The sequence below is a fragment of the Prionailurus bengalensis genome, chromosome C2 (genome assembly GCF_016509475.1).
Source record: "Prionailurus bengalensis isolate Pbe53 chromosome C2, Fcat_Pben_1.1_paternal_pri, whole genome shotgun sequence".
Taxonomy (NCBI): Eukaryota; Metazoa; Chordata; class Mammalia; order Carnivora; family Felidae; genus Prionailurus; species Prionailurus bengalensis.
The window spans coordinates 106,968,011-106,995,245 of record NC_057350.1 but is presented as its reverse complement, the minus strand read 5'-3'; the positions used below and the strand labels follow the sequence as shown (position 1 = coordinate 106,995,245).

The 27,235-nt window shown below is 42.6% G+C and overlaps 1 protein-coding gene across 1 annotated transcript in view; it reads right to left on the bottom strand.

Annotated features, from left to right (window-relative positions):
* RARRES1 (retinoic acid receptor responder 1) overlaps positions 1 to 27,235 on the bottom strand; it is a 57,992-nt gene that overhangs the window by 24,164 nt on the left and 6,593 nt on the right. Inside the window, exons 2-4 of the mRNA XM_043595029.1 lie at positions 15,920 to 15,982; positions 13,041 to 13,224; positions 8,654 to 8,790 (exon numbers count right to left, since the gene is read on the bottom strand). Coding sequence (XP_043450964.1) covers positions 8,654 to 8,790; positions 13,041 to 13,224; positions 15,920 to 15,982 — 384 coding nt within the window. The remainder of the gene's footprint in view (positions 1 to 8,653; positions 8,791 to 13,040; positions 13,225 to 15,919; positions 15,983 to 27,235) is intronic.

The following is a 27,235-nucleotide window of genomic DNA, read 5'->3' as shown; positions in this document are numbered from 1 at the left end:
TACAAAAATCAATGCACAGAAATCTGTTACATTTGTATACACTAATAATGAAGCAGCAGAAAGAGAAATTAAAACAATTCCATTTACAATTGCACCAAAAAGTATAAAATACCTAAGAATAAACTTAATCAAGGAGGTAAAAGTCCTATTCTCTGAAAACTATAAAGAATTGATTAATGACGGGGCGCCTGGGTGGCACAGTCGGTTAAGCGTCCGACTTCAGCCAGGTCACGATCTCGCGGTCAGGGAGTTCGAGCCCCGCGTCAGGCTCTGGGCTGATGGCTCAGAGCCTGGAGCCAGTTTCCGATTCTGTGTCTCCCTCTCTCTCTGCCCCTCCCCCGTTCATGCTCTGTCTCTCTCTGTCCCAAAAATAAATAAACGTTGAAAAAAAAAAATTAAAAAAAAAAAAAGAATTGATTAATGAAATCGAAGATTACAGATAAAAAAGTAAAGACAGTCCGTGCTCATGAATTGGAAGGAACAATATTGTGAAAATTTCTATACCACCCAAAGCCATCTATACATTTATTGCAATCCCTATCAAAATACCAACAGCTTTTTTTCATAAAACTAGAACAAATAATCCTAAAATTTGTATGGAAAAACAACAACAAAAACAACAACAAAGACCCTGAATAGCCAAAGCAATCTTGAAAAAGAAGAACAAAACTGGAGGTATCACAATCCCAGGTATCAAGATATATTACAAAGCTGTAGTTATCAAAGTAGTATGGTACTGGCACAAAAACAGACAATGGAACAGAATAGAAAGCCCAGAAATAAACCCATAATTATATGGTCAATTAACCTTCAACAAAGGAGGCAAGAATATACAATGGGAAAAAGTCAGTTTCTTCAACAAATGTGGTAAGAAAACTGGACAGCTATATTTAAGAAAGAATCAGGACCACTTTCTCACACTATACACAAAAGTAAACTAAAAACAGATTAAAGACCTAAATGTGAGACCTGAAAACATAAAAATCTTAGAAGAGAACACAGGCAGTAAATTCTTTGATATTGGCCATAGCAGTATTTGTCTAGATATGACTCCTGAGGCAAGGGAAACAAAAACAAAAATAGGGGTGCCTGGGTGGCTCAGTCAGTTGAACATCCAACAGGATCAGGTCATGATCTCACGGTCTGTGAGTTTGAGCCCCGTATCAAGCTTGTCTCTCTTTTAAATGTTTTTAATTTAAAAAAAAAAAAAGCAAAAATAAACTATTGGGACTACATCAAAATAAAAAGCTTCTGCACAATGAAGGAAACAATCAACAAAACTAAAAGGCAACCTATGGAATGGGAGAAGATATTTGCAAATGACATGTCAGATAAAGGGCTAGTATCCAAAAATAAAAAGGACTGATACCACTCAACACACACACAAAAAACTGAATAATCCAATTAAAAATGGGCAGAAAACATGAGCAGACATTTCTATAGAAAAGACACACAGGGTGTGTGCCTGGGTGGCTCAGTCAGTGGAGCATCCAACTCTTGATTTTGGCTCAGTTCATGGTCCCAGGGTCATCGGATGGAGCCCTGTTTCAGGCTCTGCACTGAGCGCAGAGCCTGCCTGCTGGCTCGCTCGCTCTCTCTCTCTCTCTCTCTCTCTCTCTCCTGCCCCTCTCCCCTGCTCATGCTCTCTCTCTAAAAAAAAAAAAAAAAAAAAAAAAAAAAAGACAGAAAGAAAGACATACAGGTCAGCCACTGTGGAAAACAGTATGGAGGTTCCTTTAAAAAATTAAAAATAGAATTACTATACGATCTGGTAATTCCACTACTGGGTATTTACCCAAAAATATAAAAACACTAATTTGAAAAGATATATACACTCCTACATTTACTGCAACATTATTTACAATAGCCAAACTATGGAAGCAGCCCAAGTGTCCATTGATAGATAAATGGATAAAAAAATGTGGTATATATACATATAGTTGAATAATAGCAATAAAATCTTGCCATTTGCAACAACATGGATGGAGCTAGAGAGTATAATGCTAAGTGAAATAAGTCAGTCAGAGAAAGACAAATATCATATGATTTCACTCATTTGTATAGTTTAAGAAAACAAATGAATAAAGAATAAAAGAGACCAAAAATAAAAAGACTCTTAACTATAGAAAACAAACAGATGAGTACCAGAGGGGAGAAGGGTGGGAGGATGGGTGAAATAGGTGATGGGGATTCAAGCATGTACTTATCATGATGAGGTAACGTACAGAAATGTTGAATCACTATATTGTACACCTGAAACTAATATAACACTGTTAACTATACTGGAATTATAATTTATTTATTATTTATTTTTTTAATGTGCATTTTTGAGAGAGAGAGAGAAAGAGAGAGCATGAGTGGGGGAGGGGCAGAGAGAGATAGAGACACAGAACGCGAAGCAGGCTCCAGGCTCTGAGCTGTCAGCACACAGCCCTATGCAGGGCTTGAACTCATGGACTATGAGATCATGACCTGAGCCAAAGTTGGACACTTAACCAACTGAGCCACCCAGATGCCCCAGTTATACTGGAATTATTATTTAAAACACACAAAGATATTTCAAAGTAAGCAGACTACAAAGAATGCCTGCATAAACAAACATCTGAGATTAAAAAAAAAAAAAGAGAGATACTAATTGAATTTACATTTATTTATTTATTTTGAGAGAGAGAGACAGAGAGAGAGAGACACAGAGAGAGGTGGGGGAGGAGGAGGAGAGAGAGAAGAAAGAGAGAATCCCAAGCAGCTGACAGAACAGAGCTTGATGCGGGGCTTGAACTCACAAACCGTGAGATCATGACCTGAGCCAAAATCAAGAGATGGATGCTTAACTGACTAAGTCATGCAGGTGCCCCCAATTGGTATCTCTTGAATAACTTTTCCTGAAAGAAGGGATTTATTTTGGGGGTTAATGAAGTCAAGTTTGTTTAGTGTTATCAAATGGCATAAAGGAACTAACAAAATGACTGTACAAAAGGAATGTCACATATTCTTTAAAAAGTTTTGTTAAATTTTATTAATCAATTTAATACTGATAATAAAATAACAGACATCAAAACCAATGATGAAAAAAAAAGAGAAACTTCATATGGAAAATAGCTTTTTAAAGGAACCAATGATAAAAAGAAATACAAATCTCAAACAACAAGCTTATACCTACAGGAACTAAAAAAAGAAGAACAAACAAAGCCAAAGCTAATAGAAGAAAGAAAGAAATATTAGAGCAGAAAGAAATGAAATAGAGACTAAAAAAACACAAAAAAACAAAACCCAGGGGCGCCTGGGTGGCGCAGTCGGTTAAGCGTCCGACTTCAGCCAGGTCATGATCTCGCGGTCCGTGAGTTCGAGCCCCGGGTCAGGCTCTGGGCTGATGGCTCAGAGCCTGGAGCCTGTTTCCGATTCTGTGTCTCCCTCTCTCTCTGCCCCTCCCCCGTTCATGCTCTGTCTCTCTCTGTCCCAAAAATAAATAAACGTTGAGAAAAAAAATTTAAAAAAAAAAAAAAAAAAAACCCAGAAAAGATCAATGAAGCCAAGGGCTGCTTCTTTGAAAAAAAATAAGCAAAATTTATAACTCTTTAGCCAGAATCATCAATAAAAAAAATACTGATCTCAAATAAAATCAGAAATGAAGCAGAATAACTAATGACACTACAAAAATACAAAGGATTAGAAGAGAATATTATGAAAAAGTGTGTGCCAAAAATTAGACAACCTAGAAGAAATGGATAAATTTCTAGAAATACAATTCTCCAAAACTGAACCAGGAAGAAATAGAAAATCTGAACAGACCAATTACTAGTAATAAAATTCAATCAGTAATAATAAAAACTCCCAACAAAAGTCAGAACCAGGCCGGCATTACCCTGATACCAAAACCACATAAAGACACTACAAAGAAAACTAACAGGCCAATGTTTCTAGTGAACATAGATGCAAAAATACTTAATATTATTAGCAAACTGCTATCAACAATACATTAAAAAGATCATTCAACAATCGAGTGGGATTTATTCCAGGTATGCAACAGTGGTTCAAAATTCGCAAATCAAGCAACATGATACATCACATCAACATGATACAAGGGAAAGGATAAAAACCATATGATCATCTCTACAGATGTAGGAAAAACATCTGACAAAATATAACATCCATTCATGATTAAAAACTCTCAACAAAGTAGGAAACATCCCTCAACATATGACAAGCCCACAGCTAACATCATACTCAATGGTAAAAAACTGAAAGATTGTCTTTAAGATCAAGAAGTAGACAAGGATGTCCACTCTTACCACTTTTATTCAACATAGTACTGAAGTCCTACTTGCGTCAATTAGACAGGAAATAAAATCATCCAAATTGATAAGGAAGAAGTAAAACTTTCACTATTAGCAGATGACATGATACTGTATGTAGAAAACCATTAAGATTTTACCAAAAAATGATCAAAGTAAGTGAATTCAGCAAACTTGCAGGATACAAAACTAATTACAGAAATCTGTTGCATTTCTATACACTTATAATGAAGTAGCAGAATGAGAAGTTAAGAAAACAATCCCACTGACAATTATGCCAAAAAGAATAAAATAACTAGGAATAGATTTCACCAAGGAGGTGAAATACTTAAACTCTGAAATCTATAAGATACCGATGAAAGAAATTGAAGACAACACAAACAAATGGAAAGGTATACCATGTTTAGGAACTGGAAGAATTAATATTGTTAAAACGTTCATACTGCCCAAAGCAATCTACAGATTTAATGTAATCTCTATCAAAATACCAATAGTATTTTTCACAAAACTAGAACAAACAACCCTAAATTCGTATGGAACCACAAATAGCCAAAGCAATTTTGACAAAGAAAAACAAAACTAGAAGTATCACAATTCCAGGTTTCAAGATATACTATAAAGCCACAGTAATCAAAACAGCATGGTACTTGCACAGAAATAGACACATAGATCATTGGAACAGAACAGAGAACCCAGAAATAAACCCACACCTAAATGGTCAATTAATCTATGACAAAGTCAAAACTTGACAATGAGGAAAGGCAGTTTCTTCAACAAATGAAAGCTGGACAGCTACATACAAGAAGGAAACTGGACCACTTTCTTAAACCATACACAAAAATAAACTCAAAATGGACTGAAGACCTAAATGTGACACCCGAAACCATAAAACTCCTAAAAGAAAGCACAGGCAATATGTTTTAGACACTGCTTTTAGCAACATATTTATGAATATATCTCCTGAGGCAAGGGAAACAAAAGCAAAAATAGACTTTTGGGACTACACCAATATAAAAAGATTTTACACAGCAAAGAAAAACATCAACAAGACAAAAAGGCAACCTACTGAATGGGAGAAGATATTTAAAAATGATTTCTCAGATAAGGAATAAATATCCAAAATATATAAAGGACTTTTTCAACTCAACACACAAAAAAATTCAATCTGATTAAAATTGGGCAGAGGCCTGAATGGACATTTCTCCAAAGAAAATATATAGGTGGCAAACAGACACATGAAAATATACTCAACATCACTCATTATCAGGGAAATGCAAATCAAAACAACAATGAAATATCACCTTATACCTGTCAAAATGGCTAAAATAAAAAGACAGGAAATAACAAGTGTCGGCGAGGAGGTGGAGAAAAGAGAACCCTCACACACTGCTGGTGTGAATGTAAATTGGTGCAACCACTATGGAAAACAGTATGGAGGCTCTTCAAAAAATTCAAAATAGAAATACCACATAATCCAATAATTCTACTATTTGGTATTTACCCAAAGAAAATGAAAATACTAAGTGGAGAAGATATACACACCTTTTGTTCACTGCAGCAATTAATCAACATATGGAAGCAATCTAAGTGTCCATCAATAGATGAATATATAAGAAAGATGTGGTGTGGTATGGAATAGAATGGAATATTACTGAGCTATAAAAAAGAAGAAGATTTTGCCATTTGCAACAACATGGATGGACCTAAAGGGTACTATAGTAAATAAAATAAGTAAGGCAGAGAAAGACACATACACTTATATGTGAATGTAGAAAAACAAAACAAAGAAAACAGACTCAGAAATCCAGAGAACTGGTGGTTTTCAGAGGTGGGGAATGGGCAAATGGGTGAATTAGGTGAAGGGGATTAAGAGGTATAAACTTCTCGTCATAAAATAAATAAATTGTGGAGATGAAAAGTACAGCACATGGGGTACAGTCACTAATAGTGTAATAACGTTGAATGGTTATAGATGTGCTAACAACAGTTTTTGTGGTAAGCATTAGCTAATGTGTAGAATTGTCCAATCACTATGTTGTGCATCTGAAACTAATATAATATTGAGTATCAACTATACGGAAATAATTAAAAATTTTTTTTTAAAAATGCTTATTTGATGATGGGCAAATCTTTGTGCTCAGAAGATATTCACTGACGATCCATCCACAGGTGAATCTATGGTTTCATGCATCCATGAAGAAAATGGATTTTAGAAATTTGTACTTAAGGTTATCTGAGCTTGCCTCTCTTGGAGTAGTTGACTTTGTTTACTGTGCAAATGCCCCTCTCTCTCTACATCACACTTGCCTGACAGGAACCCCATATTGGGCTACATCCACCTCTGGCCTACTCCATGCCCACACCCAGACAGCTCAGCATGACTGGTCCTCCTTGAAATTCATGAGCCCAGATCTTCAAGGGGCCTGCAGCGGCGCACAATGCCAGGTCCATGCATCCCCCACACTTCCAACACCTCCGCTCTTATCCTTCTCCGACCTGATGATTTTGTCTCTTTCGCTGAGAGCACAGAAGCAGGGAGAATATCCAGGGGCTCCCGCCAGGATATCCAGCCCCCTATCAGCAACTATGCCATTGCTTGTCTGCCCTCCCTCCAGGTGAACTCCTCACATTCCTGTCTAAAAGCAGCTCCTAGATTGATCCTATTCTCTTGCCTACTCAAAGATAGGAACTCCAACAATTCTTCCTTTGCTTTCCTGTAAGTCCTACTTTGCCCCTCTCGACTGGATTTTTCTCAGCACCACATAAATATGCTGTTAAATCTCCCAGCCTAAAAATACAACAGAAAACAAACTCTCTTTCAACCCTATGCTCACCCATCCTGTAGCTATAGCCCCTTGTTTTCTGTTGATCCTCGTGTGCAGGATGGTTTAGTGTTGATCTGGCTGTATTTCATGGATGTGAGACACACAAAAAAACTTCCATGCTGTTCTGCCATCTTGGCTCCTCCGCCCCTTCTTTCTTATACTCCCCTTTACAGCTAAATTCCTTGAAAGAGATGGAATGTCTATTTCGCTTTTCCCAGTCTCTCCCAACATATTTCGCTCAGGCTTTTGCCTGCAATGTGCCAGTGAGATAGCTCTTGACAAGCTCTCCAATGACTTCTGACAGCCTAAATCAAATGGTCAGTCTCAGGCCTCTTCACACACAATTCTCCAGCAGCACTGGATACAGCCAAGCCTCATCCTTAAAACACCTTCTTTTCTTATATCTTCAACCTCTAAAGTTACAAGTGTAGCAGGACTCTCTCAATACAGACCTTCTTTTCTCTATCTACACATTCTCTGTGACGTCATCCACTTTTGTGGCTTTAAATACTACACATGTGGTAGTTTAGTAGAATTTAGAATGCCCCAAATCAAGCTAATTTCTTTCCAGATCTGTTCCTCCTGCAGCCTTCCCCAGTCAGTAAATGAAGACTCTGTCCTTCCAGTTACTCAGGCCAAAGTTGTAAGACTTTTCTCATTCTCCGTGACTTTTCTCATTCTCAGATATACCCACATCAACAAATAGGGTTGGTCTAACTTCAAAATATATAAAGAATCCAAACACTTTTCACCACCTCCATGGCTACCACCTGGTCCAAGGCACCCCCAGACCTTGCCTAGATTTTTGCAATACTTTGCTGGTCTCCCTGACTCCACTCTTGTCTCTGTGTGGTCTGGTGTCAACATAGCAGCCACAATGATGGTATTGTAAGTCAGATCATATCACTCCTGGGCTAAAAACCTCTGAAGAGTAAAATACAAGGTCCTTCCACTGGCCTGCGAAGCCTTACAGGAACTGGTCCTCTCCATTTGATTTCATTTCCCAGTACCCTCCCCTTGCTGACTCTGTTCTAGCCACAGTAGCCTCACTGCTATTTCGCCAACCCATCAGCCACATTGATGCTTCAGTTCCTGCCTGAAAAAAATCTTCCCTTGTGGAGGCTTGGCTCACTCACTTCTCCCAGGCCTCTGCCCCACTGTCACCCTGCTCAAATTAGAGGGGCCTTATTTTAGACAATATAAGTAGTAATTCTAACAACACCTTGCATTCCCTTCTCCCTTACTTTTTTTCTATAGCAACTACTACCACCTTTTGATACATATTAATTATTTATTAGTTCACCGTCTTTGTCTTCTCTCACTAGAGTTTCAATGAGGGCAGCTACACTGTGTTTTTTCTTCACTGCTATGTCCACAGTCTCTAAAACTATACCTGGCCCATTGCAGGCACAGAAATATTTGTTGAATGAATGAAACTGTTGGCATAAAATTAGAAATTCACATTAATTTAGTTTTAGAAAACTGCATTGGTTGTATCTCTTGTGACATAAAAATGACTTTCAGTTTTTTTCTTACCCATTGGTTAACACTGCTGAGCTGTGCCATGTAGTAATGTAAAAACTGGGTTGTCTTTTCCCACATCACATAAGAGCCACCAAGAAAAGCCAAATCCCAAATGGGTCTCAGAGAGGGATCAATATGTCCATGGCTATCTGAGAGAAAGAAAACGAAAACACATTTGTGTTATGACATTTTGGGGACAAAATTTCAAATGTTTCAATACTGAAATAGGGGCGTAACCTTAAGTCACATCCGTCATCTCTTACAGCAAGACCTTGAGCTGGACACATGACTTGTTCTTACCTGTTTCTACATCATATGAAGATTTATGTGCTTCAATTTGTCCTACTGAGTAAAGCCACTATAAAAATCTTATTTGCTGTACTATATTAATGTACTATATTAGTACACCAGTATAGTATACTAGTACAGATGTATGATATTAAGGCAAAGTAAGAGCTATAATGATACTCAAAGTTGAAGTCTTGTTAGTTGAGAAGCATCTTTATATTAGATGGAAAAGTCTATCAATTATTTTTGCTACCTTACCTTCTGTCTGGGTCTACAGTCAATGCGATGGTCTTTGCCAATCTCCAAATATCTTTATCTGATCATTGGCCTTAAAGCTAATCAATGAATTGGTAGTATTTCTGTCAGTGATTTTGAACACATGCAGAAACCAAGAGGGTTTTTTCTGTGGTATTGTTTTTGGAATTGCAATCTTTTTATTTCAGCAAACACTTATAAAAACCTACTTAACTACACTGCTTGAGGTGGGGTTAGTACATTACATTAACACATTACTTTTTGTGACTTTTAGGAACTCAAATTTTAGCAAGTGATTAATTTATGAGATAACTGTTCACGGACCAACATTTCATGAAAAATGGTGGAGAGATTCTTGGCTTAAATATAAGCCCAATAATAGTATAATATGTAAGGAATAAGAACAAACTTACTAGGAAATTAATCCTTCTTGGTAAAATAATTAGCATAAATTCTTCTTTGTACTGTGGAACTTGGCTGGTTTGTAATGGTAATCAATTCAAAGATCATTCACAGACTGCAGGGGTGATGGGAGGGACACGAAGATGGGTCCCTACCCTCTACTCGTCGACAGTGCAGAAACACAGCTGATACCTTCCGCAAGAGAAGGAGGATCAAAGATCTGATAGAGCACATGGAAGGGAGAGGGACCTTTGGGCTGGAGAGATTTGGGGCAAACTTCACAGGGATGAGATTTGAGCTGAGCCCTGGATTCCTGTTGTGTATGTAGGGATGGGAGGGAGACAGTGAAAGCTTCCTTCATCCAGCTCCCCATCACGTGATTCATCTTCCAGTGCCATTGTGAGTTCAACAAAACCCGTTACTAGAAAGCAAGTCGGTTACCCCAAACACTGTGAACAGCGTGGACAACTGAAAGTATAAATGCTGGCAGTGCTACTATAGAATCACTCAGGTGACAGGTCTCTGGCTGGTTGTCCCAGGTCTTCAGTCTTTTCCTCTGTAGAGTACTTGGGCTCATGTATAGGAAGTTTGTAAATTCATCAGAAAAAGTGAAAACTGTACTCATAAAAAAAACAACAAAAAACCACAAATACCTTTTTTGGGGAAAAATAGTTTGGAGCAAGGATATCCTGAAATGGATTTAGATAGCCTCACCTAGCAACTGTAGAGCAAGCTGGACTACAGAACCCCAACGTCGTGGAGGAGTAAATGCTGAATAGAAGCTGCTGGGATTTGAACTAGTTAATCCGAGGAGATTGCCACAGTTTTGACTGACTTTTGTCTAAAACCGAGCCTTTTCCATTTTAATAGTTTTACAGACAAGCTATAAATAGTGCCATCATATGCTTCCGCTGAATTTAAAATGAGAACAGAGGGGCGCCTGGGTGGCTCAGTCGGTTGAGTGTTTGACTTCAGGTCATGATCTTGCAGTTCATAGGTTCAAGCCCCATGTCGGGCTCTGTGCGGACAGCTCAGAGCCTGGAGCCTGCTTCAGATTCTGTGTCTCCCTCTCTCTCTGCCCCTCCCCCCGCTTGCTCATGCTCTGTCTGTCTCTCAAAAGTAAACATTAAAAATAATTTTAAGGGGCACCTGGGTGGCGCAGTCGGTTAAGCGTCCGACTTCAGCCAGGTCACGATCTCGCGGTCCGTGAGTTCAAGCCCCACGTCAGGCTCTGGGCTGATGGCTAGGAGCCTGGAGCCTGTTTCCGATTCTGTGTCTCCCTCTCTCTCTGCCCCTCCCCCGTTCATGCTCTGTCTCTCTCTGTCCCAAAAATAAATAAAAAACGTTGGAAAAAAAAAATTAAAAAAAAATTTTAAAAATGCTAACAGAACTTGTAAATTCTGTTAATAAAAAGGTGCCCTCTATTAAAAAAATTTTTGGAGCTTCAAGCCACATTAAGTTACATTGTTACAGAATGATTCTTGTGGGCACATAGGACTTATTAACTGAACATAATGCAGTTTATCTGCACTTTCATAAAGTATCCAGGGGCGCCTGGATGGCTCAGTTGGTTAGGCATCCGACTTTGGCTCAGGTCATGATCTCACGGTTTGTGAGTTTCAGCCCCGAGTCAGGCTTGCTGCTGCTTCAGAGCCTCTGTCCCTCTCTCTCTGCCCCTCCCCTAGCTGCACATGTGTGCCTGTGAGTGCACTTTCTCTCCCTCACAAAAATAAATAATTCCAAAAAAGAAAAAGTGTCCAAAACCTAGTGATCCTGTAGCAAATATTCAAAGAAAAGGTCCTATACAATTTCTAAAATTTTTGTTCTAAGGAAAATATATAAAATCTTATTTCCCCAGCCAATGCTAAAAGAGAAAAAAAAATCCCTAAATAACTGTAGATTTTAAGCATTAGTCATTAGCCCATTTATTTCAGACACTACTAAATACACACAAATTCTACCACAATATAAGATTTGAATTGTTCCTCATAATTCTTTGGAACAGAATTCAAGCGGAGTTGTCAGAGAATTACTATGAGAAACATCCTAAAGCTTCTGAATTTTAGAAAGGCAAGGAGCAGTATTCTGCCTGCAGGTTTTTTTTTTTTTTAATGTTTATTCATTTTTGAGAGACAGAGATAGACAGAGCATGAGCAGGGGAGGGGCAGAGAGAGAGGGAGACACAGAATCTAAAGCAGGCTCCAGGCTCTGAGCTGTCAGCACAGACCCGGATGCGGGGCTCGAACCCACGGACCGCGAGATCATGACCTGCACTAAAGCCGGACGCTCAACCGACTGAGCCACCCAGGCGCCCCTGCCTGCAGGTTTTTAAGAACACTTGGTCTCCACAAATGGACAGAGCACGGATGCACTCAGGAGTGAAGACCTCCGGTCCTTCCACGTTGACACGGGTCTGTTGTAGTGGCTGGGCAAACGAGTGAGCTGTGAGAGAGTGTGGGATGGGGCGGGGGGAGCCGCGGTGCTAGAGCGGTCATATGTCGAGCTCAATACCCAAGCACAAGTCCAGAGATGACTTTTGTGGTTTGGAAAATTGGATTTTCCAGTAAGTGCAGTCTCAACGGCCGCCCACATGCTCTCCTGAGCGCCAGAACAAACGAGCTGTGCTGCGCTTCAGCTGAGTCACTTCAGAGGGCAGGGCTCATTTCTTATTAAAGATGGCACCACTGCCCATTAGCTCTTGACCTAAAAGGAGATAAACTTGATTCCACTGCAGCCTCCGAGCAAGGCCCTGAGACAGGCTGGCTCTCCCAGCCCTGGTGTGGAAGTCTGTGATGGGCACAGTGGGGATCTGGAATGGTGTCTAATCACTTAAAGTTTCCAAAGCCACTACCAGAAATCTTTAGAAACGTTGCCTCAGGCTCTGGGCTCAACTTGGAAAACTGCACCCCTACGTGCATATCCTATTACAAAGACCTCTACCTTTTCTTTGAAGGTTCAGCTCTTGCTGAACCTTGTCTAGGATGGGAAGTAGGGAGATTAAAGGTGTACTGATAGCTCTTGAGGGCGTTACTATAGCTTCCTGGAGACAAAGAATAGGAAAAGGATACCTCTGCATTTTGTTTCAGTAACAAGGTCTACCACATTCTGAGTTCAAGTGCCACTATGAGGATAAAAATTTAAATGATCATTCTTTTTCTTTTTAATTTTTTTTTTTATGTTTTTATTTATTTTTGAGACAGAGAGAGACAGAGCATGAGCAGGGGAGGGGCAGAGAGAGAGAGGGAGACACAGAATCCGAAACAGGCTCCAGGCTCTGAGCTGTCACACAGAGCCCGACACGGGGCTCGAACTCAGACTGTGAGATCATGACCTGAGCCGAAGTTGGAGGCCCAACCGACTGAGCCACCCAGGCGCCCCATAAATAATCATTCTTTTTAAGATTTAGCAATTATATATATTCTTTAATATAGAAATTCCAGACACTGATTCATACCAGGTATGCTGACTACATCCAAGGGGGTTTTGAGTTGCTTCATGTGCTTGTAAAGCAGGTAATCCTCCTGTTGTCTTTTGTTCTTCTCAATGAGTCGTGTACAAGTCACATTAATGGCCGGTCTGGGTTTCTGATTCCTGAAAAACACTCGAGCGGAACATTTCCCCAAACGTTCCTCACCTTCCTGAAATAAAGATTTTGGAATTAAACACAATGGCTACTGATCCCTCCCCACCCACTCCAATACACAGATACACAGAAGACTGAGAAATTCCCTATATGTGGCAGGATGCATTGGCATTAATAGATGCAGGAGTCTTGGCTTTGTAGAAAGTGATTTGTGTGCTCACAACTGAATACAACAGTCCTTCACTATTTGCTGTTGTTTAAAGTGCTTTCTGACAACCCCCTTATATAATCATGCTGGGCTTACTCTAAAGAAATAACATTGATGTCTATTGAGTACTGCTTGGTTCAAACCTCAAGGTTCTCTACCGTGGACCAACAAAATGCTTAGCTGGACCTCAAGCTTGCTAACTCAAACTAAAAGATGACGCTGTCCCCATTAACAAAAATGACAACAGCCTCATACTGCTTTATGAAGTCGGTCCTCCTATTCCAATTTTACAGAGCGAGACACTGAATCTAAGAGGAATTTACTCCATGTCTCACAGCTAGTAAACGGTAAGCCAGGAATTGAGCTCCTGTCTGATGCCAGAGCCCTGCCTCTATACTAATTCCATCTCTCTTCTCCAGGATCTCATCTGAAAGGAATGTAGGCAGATGCCACCCAAATGGGACTAATTCAAGGGACGTTTTTTGCATTCACATTTAAATGCAGACATCTGAGTATTCTGGGATCATCCTCACTTGGTTTCCAATCCAGAGACATCTGGATCTGGACAACTGGGTGCTGTAAGTAAACATCAAATGTAGGACTCAACTGTCAGACAGTCCTTCTCCATCCTTACAGGTCACAGATTCCTTACCCCAACAACAAAAAAGCCAGGAACCTATTCCCAGAAAATTGCATGTATGCTCAGAGCATCAACACTGGGCCTAGAATTTGAGGAAGTTTGTGGCCACTAGTCATGGCCCCACCCAGACCCATCCATGGGCCCCTAGTTAAGAACTCCTGTTACAGAGTGCTCGGTTGAGCAGTTCATGTCTTTGTACTTTTACAGTTGTTTACACTGGATGGTCGTTTAACCTGGATTGTAACAACCAAAAAAGAAACGCCCAGAACTATTTTGGTTTCAACCAAAAAAGAAACAAAAAAGCACAAACAAATTTCAATCAAAATTGGATCTGCTTAATAAGCCCATTTCTAGCACAGTGCTAACTCAAAAAAACTGAGGTGTGCTTTCCAGTGGTTGACTCCCCTCTCCCCAACCCCGAATCCCCTGAGTGCTAGTTTGAATGAGAAGGAGCTTTGGTGGTACATTAAAATCTGAATTATCGGCACAACATAGAAAAAAGGTGAAGGGGGCATCTGGAAGAGGCTTATGGAAGGCAGAAGAAGAGAGGGCTGGCACACAATCTCCTTTGATGTCTAAGCCGTTTCCAGGGAAGAGAAAAGGAACCAGTTTTGTTTTCTTTTTACTTTCCTTTTTGTCCCCTCAAAACAGCTCCACAGAATCAAAGCAAAGCACTCTCATCCTCTGAAATGGAACATTTCAATTAGCTAGCTATGCTCTTTACAGAAACCTATCGCCGGTCAAAATGATCTAGGAAATGTTTTCCCTTTAGCTTTAATCTAACTTGCAGTTTGCAACGCTAGAATCAAAGGGGTCTTCTTTAAGCTTTAAGAAAATGCTTAATTCTTAGGTGAAGTAGCAAAGTCAGAATACACTGTTATTTTGTTACAACTTATCTCTACAGACTGGTAAGCATTCCTCCAGAAGACTCAGTCTGGGTTGCGAGGTGGGGGTCCTGCCCCCCCCCCAACCCCCAGGAAGGAAGCTCTGCCCCCCTGAGACACTTGAATGTGATGCCGCCTGCTCTGACTCAGCACTACACAGAGAGCATCTGGGCTGGTCTTCTCTCCACCCATGTTCCAGCTGCTGACGCCCAGCTTGGCCCAGCACATGGAAGTTCATCTGGCTCTAATTTCTGTGTGAGTCTTCTGTTTACTCCCTTCCCAAGAACGGATGGGTAAAGGAAACTTGGCAAACCATGGCCTGCTCGGTCAGGACTGTAGGGACTAATAATGCCTGTGGCATACATTGGTACTGCTCTGTGTTTTACAGAAGACTTCTGTATGGAAGCTCCTGGGTTGGCCTCGTGCTAAGTCGGCCCGCTAACAAGAAATGTCACCAGCTGACAGGAGGAAGGCAGGTTGACATTTGAGAGTGAGTCATTCTAAGCATTCAGAGGTGCTAGAAGAGACACCAAGGGGACTGTGAAATTTCCTCCCAAGGGCAAAGGAAGGAGGTGATGGTGGCTCTGTGGGCTGTTTTAAAAGTAGCCCTGCATAAGGCCATGACGTCGAAGGCCTTAAATACTGAGTTCCTGCCCAGCTCCGTTCTCCAGTTCTGGAGAATAGAAAACGAAGCAGAACAAAACAAATGCAAACCTCTGGGTCACTATATATTCAGATTTTCACCTTTTGTTTTTTAAAAAATTTTTAACATTTATTTTTGAGAGAGGGACAGAGTGAGCTGGGGGAGGGGCAGAGAGAGAGGGACATACAGAATCCAAAGCCAGCTCCAGGCTCTGAGTTGTCAGCACAGAACTCAGGAGCTGTGAGATCATGGCCTGAGCCAAAGTCAGATGCTCAACAGACTGAGCCACCCAGGCACCCCCCAGATTTTCCCCCTTTAAAAAAATAAATCCATAGGAGTTGCTAATTGGATACTTCACCAATTATGGCAGCTTACCTCTGGGTTATAGCGATCTGTGGTAAACACCAGGTCAACCTGACATTCCTTCTTTGGATTAACCTGAAACATAGAAACCGAATCTTAGCCTGTTAGAAGTTCTGTTAACATCTTCCCATCCAAGAATCACTCTCTTGGGATACCATGGCATGCAAATGGCAGCTATAGCATTTATACTAGAATAAAATCAATGACTTTTTAGAAGGAGAGAATATCTCAAATTTTCGTCTCATCATGACACTCTGCTTGGTAGTTTGACACCTACAAAGGGGGGTTGAGAAAGGGGAACGGTTGTACTGAGGCAGCCAGGTGACTTTGTGAGAACAGCTAGATGAGAAACAGACACGCGCATGCGGGTTGGGGGTGAGCACCTCTCCAAGGCCTTCCCTGGGCTCAGGGCTGCAGCTGTGAGGCAGGCGGGGGCGGCAGGGGTGGTCAACAGGGGAGCCAGGTGTACCCGGTAATAAATAAGGGGTTTTCTGATGGCGAGAAGTGAAGACAGAGAGGTGGGGCAGGAGTAGCTACTTTCTCTAAGGCGGCTGAGGAGCTGTCCTGAAGGGGGCCTCAGCTGAGATGGAAGGGACAGCAGGGAAGCAGCCGCCCCCAGACCCAGCAGGCAGACAGGACCTGCCAGCGAGGCAGGAAGTCTGGGACAGGATGGAGTACCGACCCTGATGCTGAAGAAGTCCTCACCTGTATGCCCTCTCCTTCCCCCAGCAGCTTTCACCAGCAGGCACACTTCTAAACTTTGGGAATGCCTGTTTAGCCTTTTAGACTTGGTAATCACTTCCAATGCCTATTTTTAGAGTATACAAAGCCATATCACTGAGGCAATGTAAACGGTTTAGAAGAGCTTTATGCTATTTGCCATTAACCTTTTTTTTTTTTTTTCAGAGAAAAATGATCATTCAGTACAAGGAATATTTTCTAGAGGACATTTCTGCTGCATGGAGCTGAAGTTATTTCATATAGTCTTAAGGTAGACTTTGGAAACATTGATTTCCTTTGAATCTTAGCCCAGGAACACAACAACCAAACAGGACTGTGATTTTAAATAGGCAGATATCATCCACTCCTAGTTCAGATCCTTAAAAAATTCTAGAAAGCTGGAGAATGGAGGGATAGGATTCTCTGGCAACTGTTTGTGTAAAGAATATTTAAACATGTGAATGTATAGATGTTCCTGGGGCAGAGGGAGCCCCAAGAGCACTACACAGGGGCAGTTTTCTTAGGGCTCATTTTCAACCTTGAAAAAGTTCTGGTGTAAGTTGAAATATTGATTTCAGTTTACAGAATTCATACACACAAATTTATCTTCACTCTCTTTCACTGTTTGCCGCAGACCATGCCAATCACAGGGTGGGGGTGGAGTGGGGAATGGGATACAAAGAAATACAACATCCAGTCCAGCCTTACCAGAGACCTACTTCTTGTGTGGGAACAGGCAAGTCAAGAGAGACATAGAGTGCTCATCAGTGTGGCTGACAGCTGCACAGGTGCAGGGTGCTAAGTGCGGAAGGCTTTCTATGGAGAGTAGGGCCTGAACCAGTTCTTTGAGGAAGAGGTACAGACCAGGCAAGGGTGTGGGAACAGAATATAGGGGCTGGCATTCCAGGGGAGGCAATGAAGCTAGAAAAAAGGCTGTGCGGGAGGTTGGCACAAGGTCATGGAAAGCCTTTTTTTTTTTTTTTTTGAGAGAGAGGGAGACAGAGAGCATGCAAGCAGAGGAGGGGCAGAGAGAGAAGGAGAGAGAGAGAATCCCAAGCAGGCTCCATGCTATCAGCACAGAGCCTGATGCAGGGCTCCAACCCAGGAATCGTGAGGTCATGACCCAAGTCAAACTCCAAGAGTTGGATGCCTAGCTGATTGAGCCACCCAGGCATCCCTCACTTCTTTTTTATTTTTTTTAAATGAAGAGAATTTGGAACTTCATCCTGAACTTGGGGGTGTCCCAGTAAACATAACTACAGTAGTTAGAGTGTTGGGAAGCCTAAGATAGGGTATTAAAAGGGCTTAGTGCCTGAGTCAGGGTAAAAGTTTAGTGTATGTTCACTTATTGTTAGTAAAATCTATAGATGTGAAGGAGAGAAAAAAATCTGTGCTAGAAACGAGAGTCTGGCCACGTTCCAGGCTACGGAAGAATGTCAACACGGTCTCAAGGTTGCTTTTACTTTGGTTTACTCCTGCCTGGAGCTCCCTGTCTCCAAAACTCCAGAAGTTTGGGGTCTTTGCTGCCCAAGTTAAAGAAACACAGGGAACTGTGGGCTTGCTGCCTGTGACTCCCACACCACACCGACACCCACAAAGGACCAGTCCTCTCAGAAGGCAGTACCTCTGCTTGCCAGCAGGTTCTATGCCTTGAATCATTTGTTGCACCAGCCCTGGGGCCCTCTCCCCAGCTACATGGGGGACCTTTCATCTGCACAGAGGCCCCCTGAGTGCAGCCCTCCTGCACAGGAGTCAGGGACCCCCTCAGGCTGCTAGTGGGGGGATGGGTGGGATGGGCAGTGAGACCATTCATGAGAAAAGCAGGAGGAGGCAGAGTTGACAGGTACAACCTTTGGTGCCCAGGAACATGGGAGAGGAGTCCGAGGGCAGCTGTATGTTACAGAGGTAGATTCAGTGGAGGTAGAGTGGGTGAAGCCAGGGAATTGGATGCAAACCCCCAGGGGAGACATACGTGTACATAGAGAAGAATCCTGTGGACCACCAACCTTCAGATCAATAATACATTAGGGCATGCTTATTCACCATATACAAGGATTCACAAAGGTCTTTCTTATCCTTGACACAACTGTGCAGATTTTAAATAAACTACCCAAGATAGTATTTGAAAACAATTTTTTTTTTGAAAACACATGGGGGCAAAGTGAGGTACATACTCTTTGTAGGGAAAGAAACAACTTGATTAACAAAGGCTGCGAGCTGAGTCAGAATGGAGCCTGTGCATTTGAAGAGTTATTTTCCTTGCTGATTTGATTTCCTTAGTTTGTTTTAATGAGGCACTCTTAAAAGCATCTACGTTTTGTCCAAAATAAGATTTTTATATTTTGGGTTGGACTTTATCATTTATCAAGACGCAGTGCTTTTATCTCCCAAAAAGGCCTCTCCCTCCTCCCTTGATGAGTCACGAGCTCCTCTGAGGTAGCTTTGCCGGTCCTCGTGAGATAAGGCCTATGGGCACCAGCAGCAGGAGCCAGTGCCTTCTCTATCTGGGACAGTGTCTCGTGCTCCTCTGGCCTGGCTGCTGCAGGACTGTGTTTCACTCTGGCTGTATTTATTTTTTTTTTTTAATTTTTTTTTTCAACGTTTATTTATTTTTGGGACAGAGAGAGACAGAGCATGAACGGGGGAGGGGCAGAGAGAGAGGGAGACACAGAATCGGAAGCAGGCTCCAGGCTCTGAGCCATCAGCCCAGAGCCTGACGCGGGGCTCGAACTCACGGACCGCGAGATCGTGACCTGGCTGAAGTCGGACGCTTAACCGACTGTGCCACCCAGGCGCCCCTGGCTGTATTTATTTTTTTGAGAGAGAGGGCACAAGTGAGTGAGGGGCAGAGAGAGAGAGAGAGAGAGAGAGAGAGAGAGAGAGAAAGAAAGAATTGGTGCTTACCCAAAGTGGGGCTTCTGCGTTACCTGCAGCAGGACTCAAACTCATGAACCGTGAGATCATGACCTGAGCTAAAGTCAGACGCTTAATGACTGAGCCACCCAGGTACCCTTTTATTTTTTAAAATATCTTATGTTTTAGGGGCACCTGGGTGGCTCAGTTGGTTAAGCATTCAACTTTGATTCAGGTCATGATCTCATGGTTCATGGGTTTGATCCCCATGTCGGGCTCTGTGCTGACAGCTCAGAGCCTAGAGCCTGTTTCGCATTCTGTGTCTCCCTCTCTCTCTGCCCCTCCTCTGCTGGCTTTCTCTTTCTCTCTCTCTCTCAAAAATAAATAAAAATATTTTTTAAAAAATTTTAAATGTCTTATGTTTTAAAGTAATCTCTACACCACACATGGGGCTCGAACTCACAACCCCAAGATCAAACGTCACATGCTCTGAGCCAGCCAGGCGCCCCTACTCTGGTTGTCTTTGATTAAAACTGTTCTGTGGTAACCTGGCCTTGGTTGTTCAACAGCCAGTGCAGGATTTATAGCACTGTGCTGGGTGCTGGAACACGGAGGCAGAACAGTGGTAGCCCATGCCCTCAGGGCAATCAGCAGGGGAGAAGGGCTTCAAGTGGATCACTGTAGAGCTGGTGATTTGATTAAAGAGGATGGAAGAGCTGTGACAGGAGAACTGGAGGGCCGCTCCAGTCTAAGAATCAGGGAAATGAAATCTAAGCTGAACTGTGAAGATTGAGAAGGAAGGGACTTGGTGGGGTGGGGGGCATGGAAGGAACAGTGAGGAGGAAGGCCCTGAGGGACGGCGAGTGGGGCCAGAAGGCAGAGAGACCGGAGCTGGGACCAGAAGGGGCCGCCCTTCCTGGCAGGCTATGCTGAGGACTTCATCATAAGAGAAATGGGAAACCACGGACAGAAAGGAGAGATTTCTAAAAGATCCCTCTAGCTGTGGTGTGGAGAGTTGGTGCTGGAGTACGGAGGTGTCCTGAGTGACTGCCGAAGGCTGGCGGAGGGGGTGGATGAAACAAGGTGGGGACAGTGGACATGGAGAGAAGTGGACAGTGGACAGAAAGGAGTGCTACACTAGAAGGTACACCATGAATGAATTCAAGGCCAGAAATAGCCACCAAAATATAAGCTTCATAATAGGACAACATTATTAAACCGTCATTTAAATGATGCTTGTATTTACAGAACAACAAGAGACACCCTGTTAGGTCTGTGCTGAGTACTGTTCTAAGCACTTCACATGTCTTAACTATGCTAACAGCTCTGAAGGCTGGTTCAAACTCATGAGTAATCAGAAATGCAAATTAAAGAATCAATGAGGTATCACTGTACAACTATTAGACTGACAATAAGTTAGAAAGTGGGTCAGGCTAGCTGCTGGCCAGGTTTGGGGGCTTGCCATTCGGCTGGTGGCAGAGTAGCCCAGCGCAGCCTGGCTAGGAGGCAGTCTGGCTCACTTGGCCAGATGAAGCTTCCATATACTCTACAAGCTAATACCCCACTTCTGGGTATGCATCCCAGAGAAATGGTGATACTGGTTCCAGGGGACTCAGGAGGAGGTTCCTCGAGGCACTGCTTCAAGGGGTAGGAGTTGGGAGGCGACCTGGTGTCTATCCCTGGGGGGTGGGCAGGTAAAATGGGAGTGCCCGCCACAGAGTGATGTTCAGCAGGATGGGGGGGGGGCAGGGACAGGAAGCACACTAACCCATACAGCAATGTACGTAGATTCTAAATGCTGTGAGTGAAAACAGAAACAAAAACATGTATGGCAGGATACCATTTGCAAATAAATTTTAAATAAAAATTTGCACCAAACCAACAGTATCTTTTATAAGAATACTTACAAACAGATGAATATACAACCAGACTTTTTTGAGTGGATGCCCGTGGGAGGGTGGGGTGAATGGGAATGGAGATAGAAGAATAAATTCCAGAGGGGAGCCTTCACAGACCAAAGACAAAAACAGACCCTGATCTGAGGCATGATCCTCCCTCAGCTTTGTACCTGGGACCAAGAGCACATGAAATGGCTTTTATTTATTTATTTTTTTCAACGTTCATTTATTTTTGGGACAGAGAGAGACAGAGCATGAACGGGGGAGGGGCAGAGAGAGAGGGAGACACAGAATCGGAAACAGGCTCCAGGCTCCGAGCCATCAGCCCAGAGCCTGACGCGGGGCTCGAACTCACGGACCGCGAGATCGTGACCTGGCTGAAGTCGGACGCTTAACCGACTGTGCCACCCAGGCGCCCTGAAATGGCTTTTAAAAAGACTGAAAGTCATTTAAAAATGTTAAGTCCAGGGGTGCCTGGGTAGCTCCGTCAGTTGAGCATCCAACTTTGGCTCAGGTCATGATCTCACGGTTCGTGGGTTCGAGCCCCACGTCAGACTCTGTGCTGACAGCTCAGAGCCTGGAGCCTGCTTCAGATTCTGTGTCTCTCTCTCTCTCTGTCCCTCCCCCACTCACGCTCTGTCTCCCTCTGTCTCAAAAATAAACAAACATTAAAAAATAAATAAAAATAAAAAATGTTAAGTCGAGGGGCACCTGGGTGGCTCAGTCGGTTGAGCCTCCAACTTTGGCTCAGGTCATGATCTTGAGGTTCCTGAGTTCAAGCCCCGTGTCGGTCTCTGTGCTGACAGTTCAGAGCCTGGAGCCTGCTTTGGGTTCTGTGTCTCCCTCTCTCTCTCTGCACCTCCCCCACTCATGTTCTGTCTCTCTCATTCTCTCAAAAATAAATAAAAACATTAAAAAATAAATAAAAATGTTAAGTCCAAAGTAACACAGTATGGATATCCTCACCCCATATCTGAAACTTAGGTCTTTGTTTTTCACAGTTAGTGGGATTAGATTTGAGGAGTGTGGTAAACTCACTATACGTGGTTTCGAATTTAGAAGTTCTGTTCCCGGCATGGAGCCAACCTCTTCAGGTTGGGTGGTCCTCCCTCTGCAGCTGGCACGAGGGTTGCTACAGCCACATGGTGCAAAGCTAATCCATTCATTCACAGCTATTAAAAAAAAAAAAGAAAAAGCTAAATAGACATTTTTTGAAAGAGCCCAACCTAAAACTGGGACAACAGTTCTGGCTTTTCTGAGGGAAGAAGTGTTCCTGGAATAGCAGGTCACAGTGTTCATACCCTTACGTCCCCACATTGCCCACGTGTCCAAATAGGAGACACATTAGGAAGTTTTATATCTGTTTCTTAAAGCACAGCAAGAGGTACAACACATTGTTCTAATATTTTCTGGAATATTCTTTCTTTCATGAAAAGTCAGCAAACAAAGCAAATGACCATGTGACTGTATAACCTGAATGAATTAGCAGCTCTTTGCTACAGATTTCTTTTTAATTATGTATAAAGGAGGATTTATGGGCTATAGCCTGGAACAAAATGCTTTATAATCAGGGATGACTAATGACATGGATTATATCTAATCTGGTGTGTGTGTGTGTGTGTGTGTGTGTGTGTGTGTGTGTGTTTCCTAGGTTTCTTGGTTTTGTCCCCTCTGGCCACGAGGAAAGGCAGCCACCTCCCATGTGTACTTTCCACATGCTGAGCCTACAAGGGCTCTTTAGGGGGAATGATTAGCACTTTGATTTTGGGCTTCCCTTTCAGTAGGGAGGGAAACAGGCTGCTTTTAAAGTCCTGTTTGAGAAAGCGTACAAAGGAAAGTATACAAAGGATGACTGAACTCAGCACACTAGGCTTTTGGGGGCAGGGTAAGAGAAATGCTCCTTGAATCCTTACCCACTCAGTATCAAGTACTTGCATGTGAAGCACCCTGCTAAGCCACCAGGAAAGGACAATGATAAAGCTATAATATATACAATAAGCTCTCACTACGTGCTTCTTGTGGTTCTACACAGTACCTTGTATGATCACATCACAAGAGCCCTTTGGGGTAGATACTACCGTTGCCCGTTTTAAAGATGAAGAAATGGAGTCAACCACCCAAAGTCACAGAGCTAGTAAATAATAAAGTCTGGCTCCTGATTGCTGCTTTTCCCTTATATGGCTTGGAGGTTGTACAAACAGAACCAGCATCCTCCAAGAGAGGGTGGAAAGAAAGCTCCGTAATGTGTGCATGGGGTGGGGGGAGGGGAGGGGGCAGGAGGAGGGAGACTGACTGGTTCCCACAGACAAGACCACCAAGCCTGGAAGGGAGACAGCCAGACCCGGCATGTGTATCAGTTTTCCAGGGCTGCTGTAACAAAGAACCACAAATTGGGTGTCTTAACAGAAACTGATCTTCTCACAGTTCTGAAGGCTAGAAGTCCCAAATCAAGCTGTTGTCAGGGCCATGCTCCCTTGGAGACACTGGGTGGAATCCCTCCATGCCTCTCCCCAGCTGGCTTCTGGTGGTAGCCGTCAATCCCCAACATCCCTTGGCTGCAGCTGCAACATTTCAGTCTCTGCTCTGTCTTTAAATGGCATTTTCCTCTCTGTGTCTTCATGTGGTCATCCTCTATGGACATCAATCATCAGATGTAGAGCCCATGCTAATCTGGCATGGCCTCATCTTAACCCGACTGCATCTGCAGAGCCTCTATTTCCAGGGAGGGTCATGATCACAGGTAGGCGGCTTAGGACTTCAATATATATATTTTTTTGAGGACACCACAACCCACAACAGCATGGAAGTGAAGATGATCTGAGATTTTGCAAGCAGCCCTGGATACACTGTGGCAGGTAAGGTATAAAGGGGCGCACGAGCCAGTGCAGGTGGGGAATTCTCCAGGGAGGAGAGAGACCGAGAGAAAGGGAGCAGGCACCCAGTACAAGGAAGGGAGTGTGAGCCCTGGCATGGAGGTGAGCAGCCAGGTTGGGAAATTGGCAAGTTCACTGAGGGATATACTTGGAGTCAAGGTTAAGAGGGTAGATTGGGGCCAGCTTAGAGAAGGCCTCTTATGGAGACTTTGTTCTGGAGTGATGGCTCTAAAACAAGCTGCAACAGAGACTCTTAGAAGGTCTGCTAAAGCACAGCATGCTGGGCCTCACCTCCAGAATACTGATTCAGCAAATGTGGGATGGGCCCTGAGAATCTGCACATTAATGAGTTCCAGGGGATTCTGCTGCTGCTGCTCTGGGGATGACCATTTCAGGCCTTCTCTCTAGGCGCAGAGTGAAATCACTGGGGCTCTGAGGGAGGGGTAGAAGTGACAAGTACCTCTCCATGTGACAGTCACTAGAATACAGCCGAATGGGGAACTGAGCACAGGACAATTCTGAGGGCCAGAGACTATCATGAGGACCAAAAGCAACGGAGGAATGTGAACTCAAGGTTTGGTTGATGTAGTGCTTCTGGCAATTAGGTCATGGGGCCTTATCCAAAGGATAAGGCTACAAAAATGCTGATTTGAAGGGATACATGCACCCCCCCCCATGTTTATAGCAGCACTATCAACAATAGCAAAGTTGTGGAAAGAGCCCAAATGTCCATCAACTGACGAATGAATAAACAAGATGTGGTATGTGTATACATATACATATATATATACATATATATATATACACACACAGAATGGAATATTACTTGGAATATTACTCAGCCATCAAAAAGAATGAAATCTTGCCATTTGCAACAATGTGGATGGAACTATATAGGGCATTATGGTAAGCAAAAGCAGTCAGAGGAAGACAAATATATGATTTCACACATATGAAACTTAAGAAACACAAGAGATGAACATAGGGGAAGGGAAGGAAAAATAAGATAAAAACAGAGGAGGAGGAAAACTATAAGAGACTCTTAAATATAGAGAACAAACAGGGTTGCTGGAAGGTGGGGAGTGGGGACGGGTTAAATGGGTGATGGGCATTAAGGAGGACACTTGTTGGGATGAGTAATGGGTGTTATATGTAAGTAATAAATCACTAAATTCTACTCCTGAAACCATCAGTATACTATATGTTAACTAACTTAGATTTAAATAAATAAATTTAAAAAAATACTCTAGGGAAAAAAAAAAAAAGTGAAGATGGTGGGTCTAGCCCGTTTCAGGGAGTGGAATCGGTAAGCTCTATGACAACACAGGATGTGCTCTATTGCAAGCAGGAGCATTCTAAGAAGGCACTCTGGACAGAAATAGTTCCAATTAACACAACATTGAAGAAAGTTCATTCTCTGCCTCCTATTACATGGAGAGCTACTTTGACATGTAAAGACATTTACATACGCATCAAGAAGTTAAAACTATCCATTCTAATACTCTACGAAGTCATGGCTTATTTTCAGTAAAAAAGCTGCTTAATATAAAACACAAAGGTTTGTTTTCATGTCAATGAATCAAAGATTTTTCTTCCAGCGTGTATCTGGACTATCTTTATATTAGATACTACCCCATGTTTGTTTGTTTAAAGTCAAGTCACTGAAATATTGATGTGGATATTAGAAATAAACCTGAGGAACTTAATGAGGGATACAGAATATTTATTTATTCCATTTTAGAAACCTAAGACTGCCTTTAAACTCACTCAAAACTTGGAACCAAGTTAAGAGCAGGGATGGCGTCCCCAAGAAGCTTTGCTGTCACCTGCCATGGGGAGGCCATGAAAATGCTGGGACTCTGGGGGTTTTTAAAGACCTGATTCTGCCAAAAGCTAATCCTTAGAAAACAAAACCCTGTGCTTTGGAGAAACGCTGTCCTTGCTTTTCCTCTCTTTGCAGTTGGTTTCTAACCACAGTCCCTTCATGTTGCTTTAGAGGCAGTGGTGACAACTTTAAGCGTCATGCTTTCAGGTCAACGGAGTGGGTGGTGGGGACGCCTCTAGCTGTCAACCAGTTCCCAGGTGATTCTAATATCCCTTCCCACACACACTGGGCCTTGCTGGCCTGACAGACTCCACTTCTAAATGTCCCCTCCATCCTTCACATTTGGTAAGAAAATATAAATGCCATGCCATTTCAGTAAAAGCAAACTTCTTCATTTTGTAAGGTTAGTTTTATGAGTCAGGCTTAGTTGGAGACAAGCAAACAAATCAGTTGTGGATAAAAATTGCTGTGCTGTTCTTATGTTCTGGACAGAAAGAGCTTCAGTGTATTACATTATACTCTGGAATTATTGCATTTTCTGTCTCTTAGGCAATGCCAGATAAAGCAAATAGTATATGGAGCAAAAGTCAGTGACCTTCAGATCACGCCCCATCCCATGGGGTCCAAGGAGACCTTTGCACGTGGACACTTTGCTTTATTAGGTTAAGTAGCAGTGGATAGAAAGACACAGAATGCTGTTTAGCCAACTCTGGTTACAAGTTCTTGACCCTTCTAAAGAAGTTAAAGTGGAAATGGCCAGAGACAGTGTTACCCTTGGTTTCCCCTCTAGCTCAGGGTGTGGCTAATTAGAAAAGGTGTTGTAAGAGGGATACTAAGTGTTGGGTCCCCCTCATTCCTCTAGAAGGGCTGGAGTAGGTCAGGGCCTGGCCTAGCTTGTATTCCAGAGGGCCAATGGTCCCATCACCCTTCCAGTTACCTTTAATTTCATTGAAAAAATACATAATAATTTGTCTCTTACAGGACCCTCTGTCAGAAGAATGGAGGAAACAGAGAGGTTGTCTTCCATAGTATAGAAACAGACATACTCCTGTTGAGGAGAACAAAGCTGCCTACAGTCAAGTACCAAGACTGTGTGTAAAGGGCAGACATGTTTGGAGGCGAGGAGATCACTAAGGCTGCAGGGATCAGCCAGACAAGA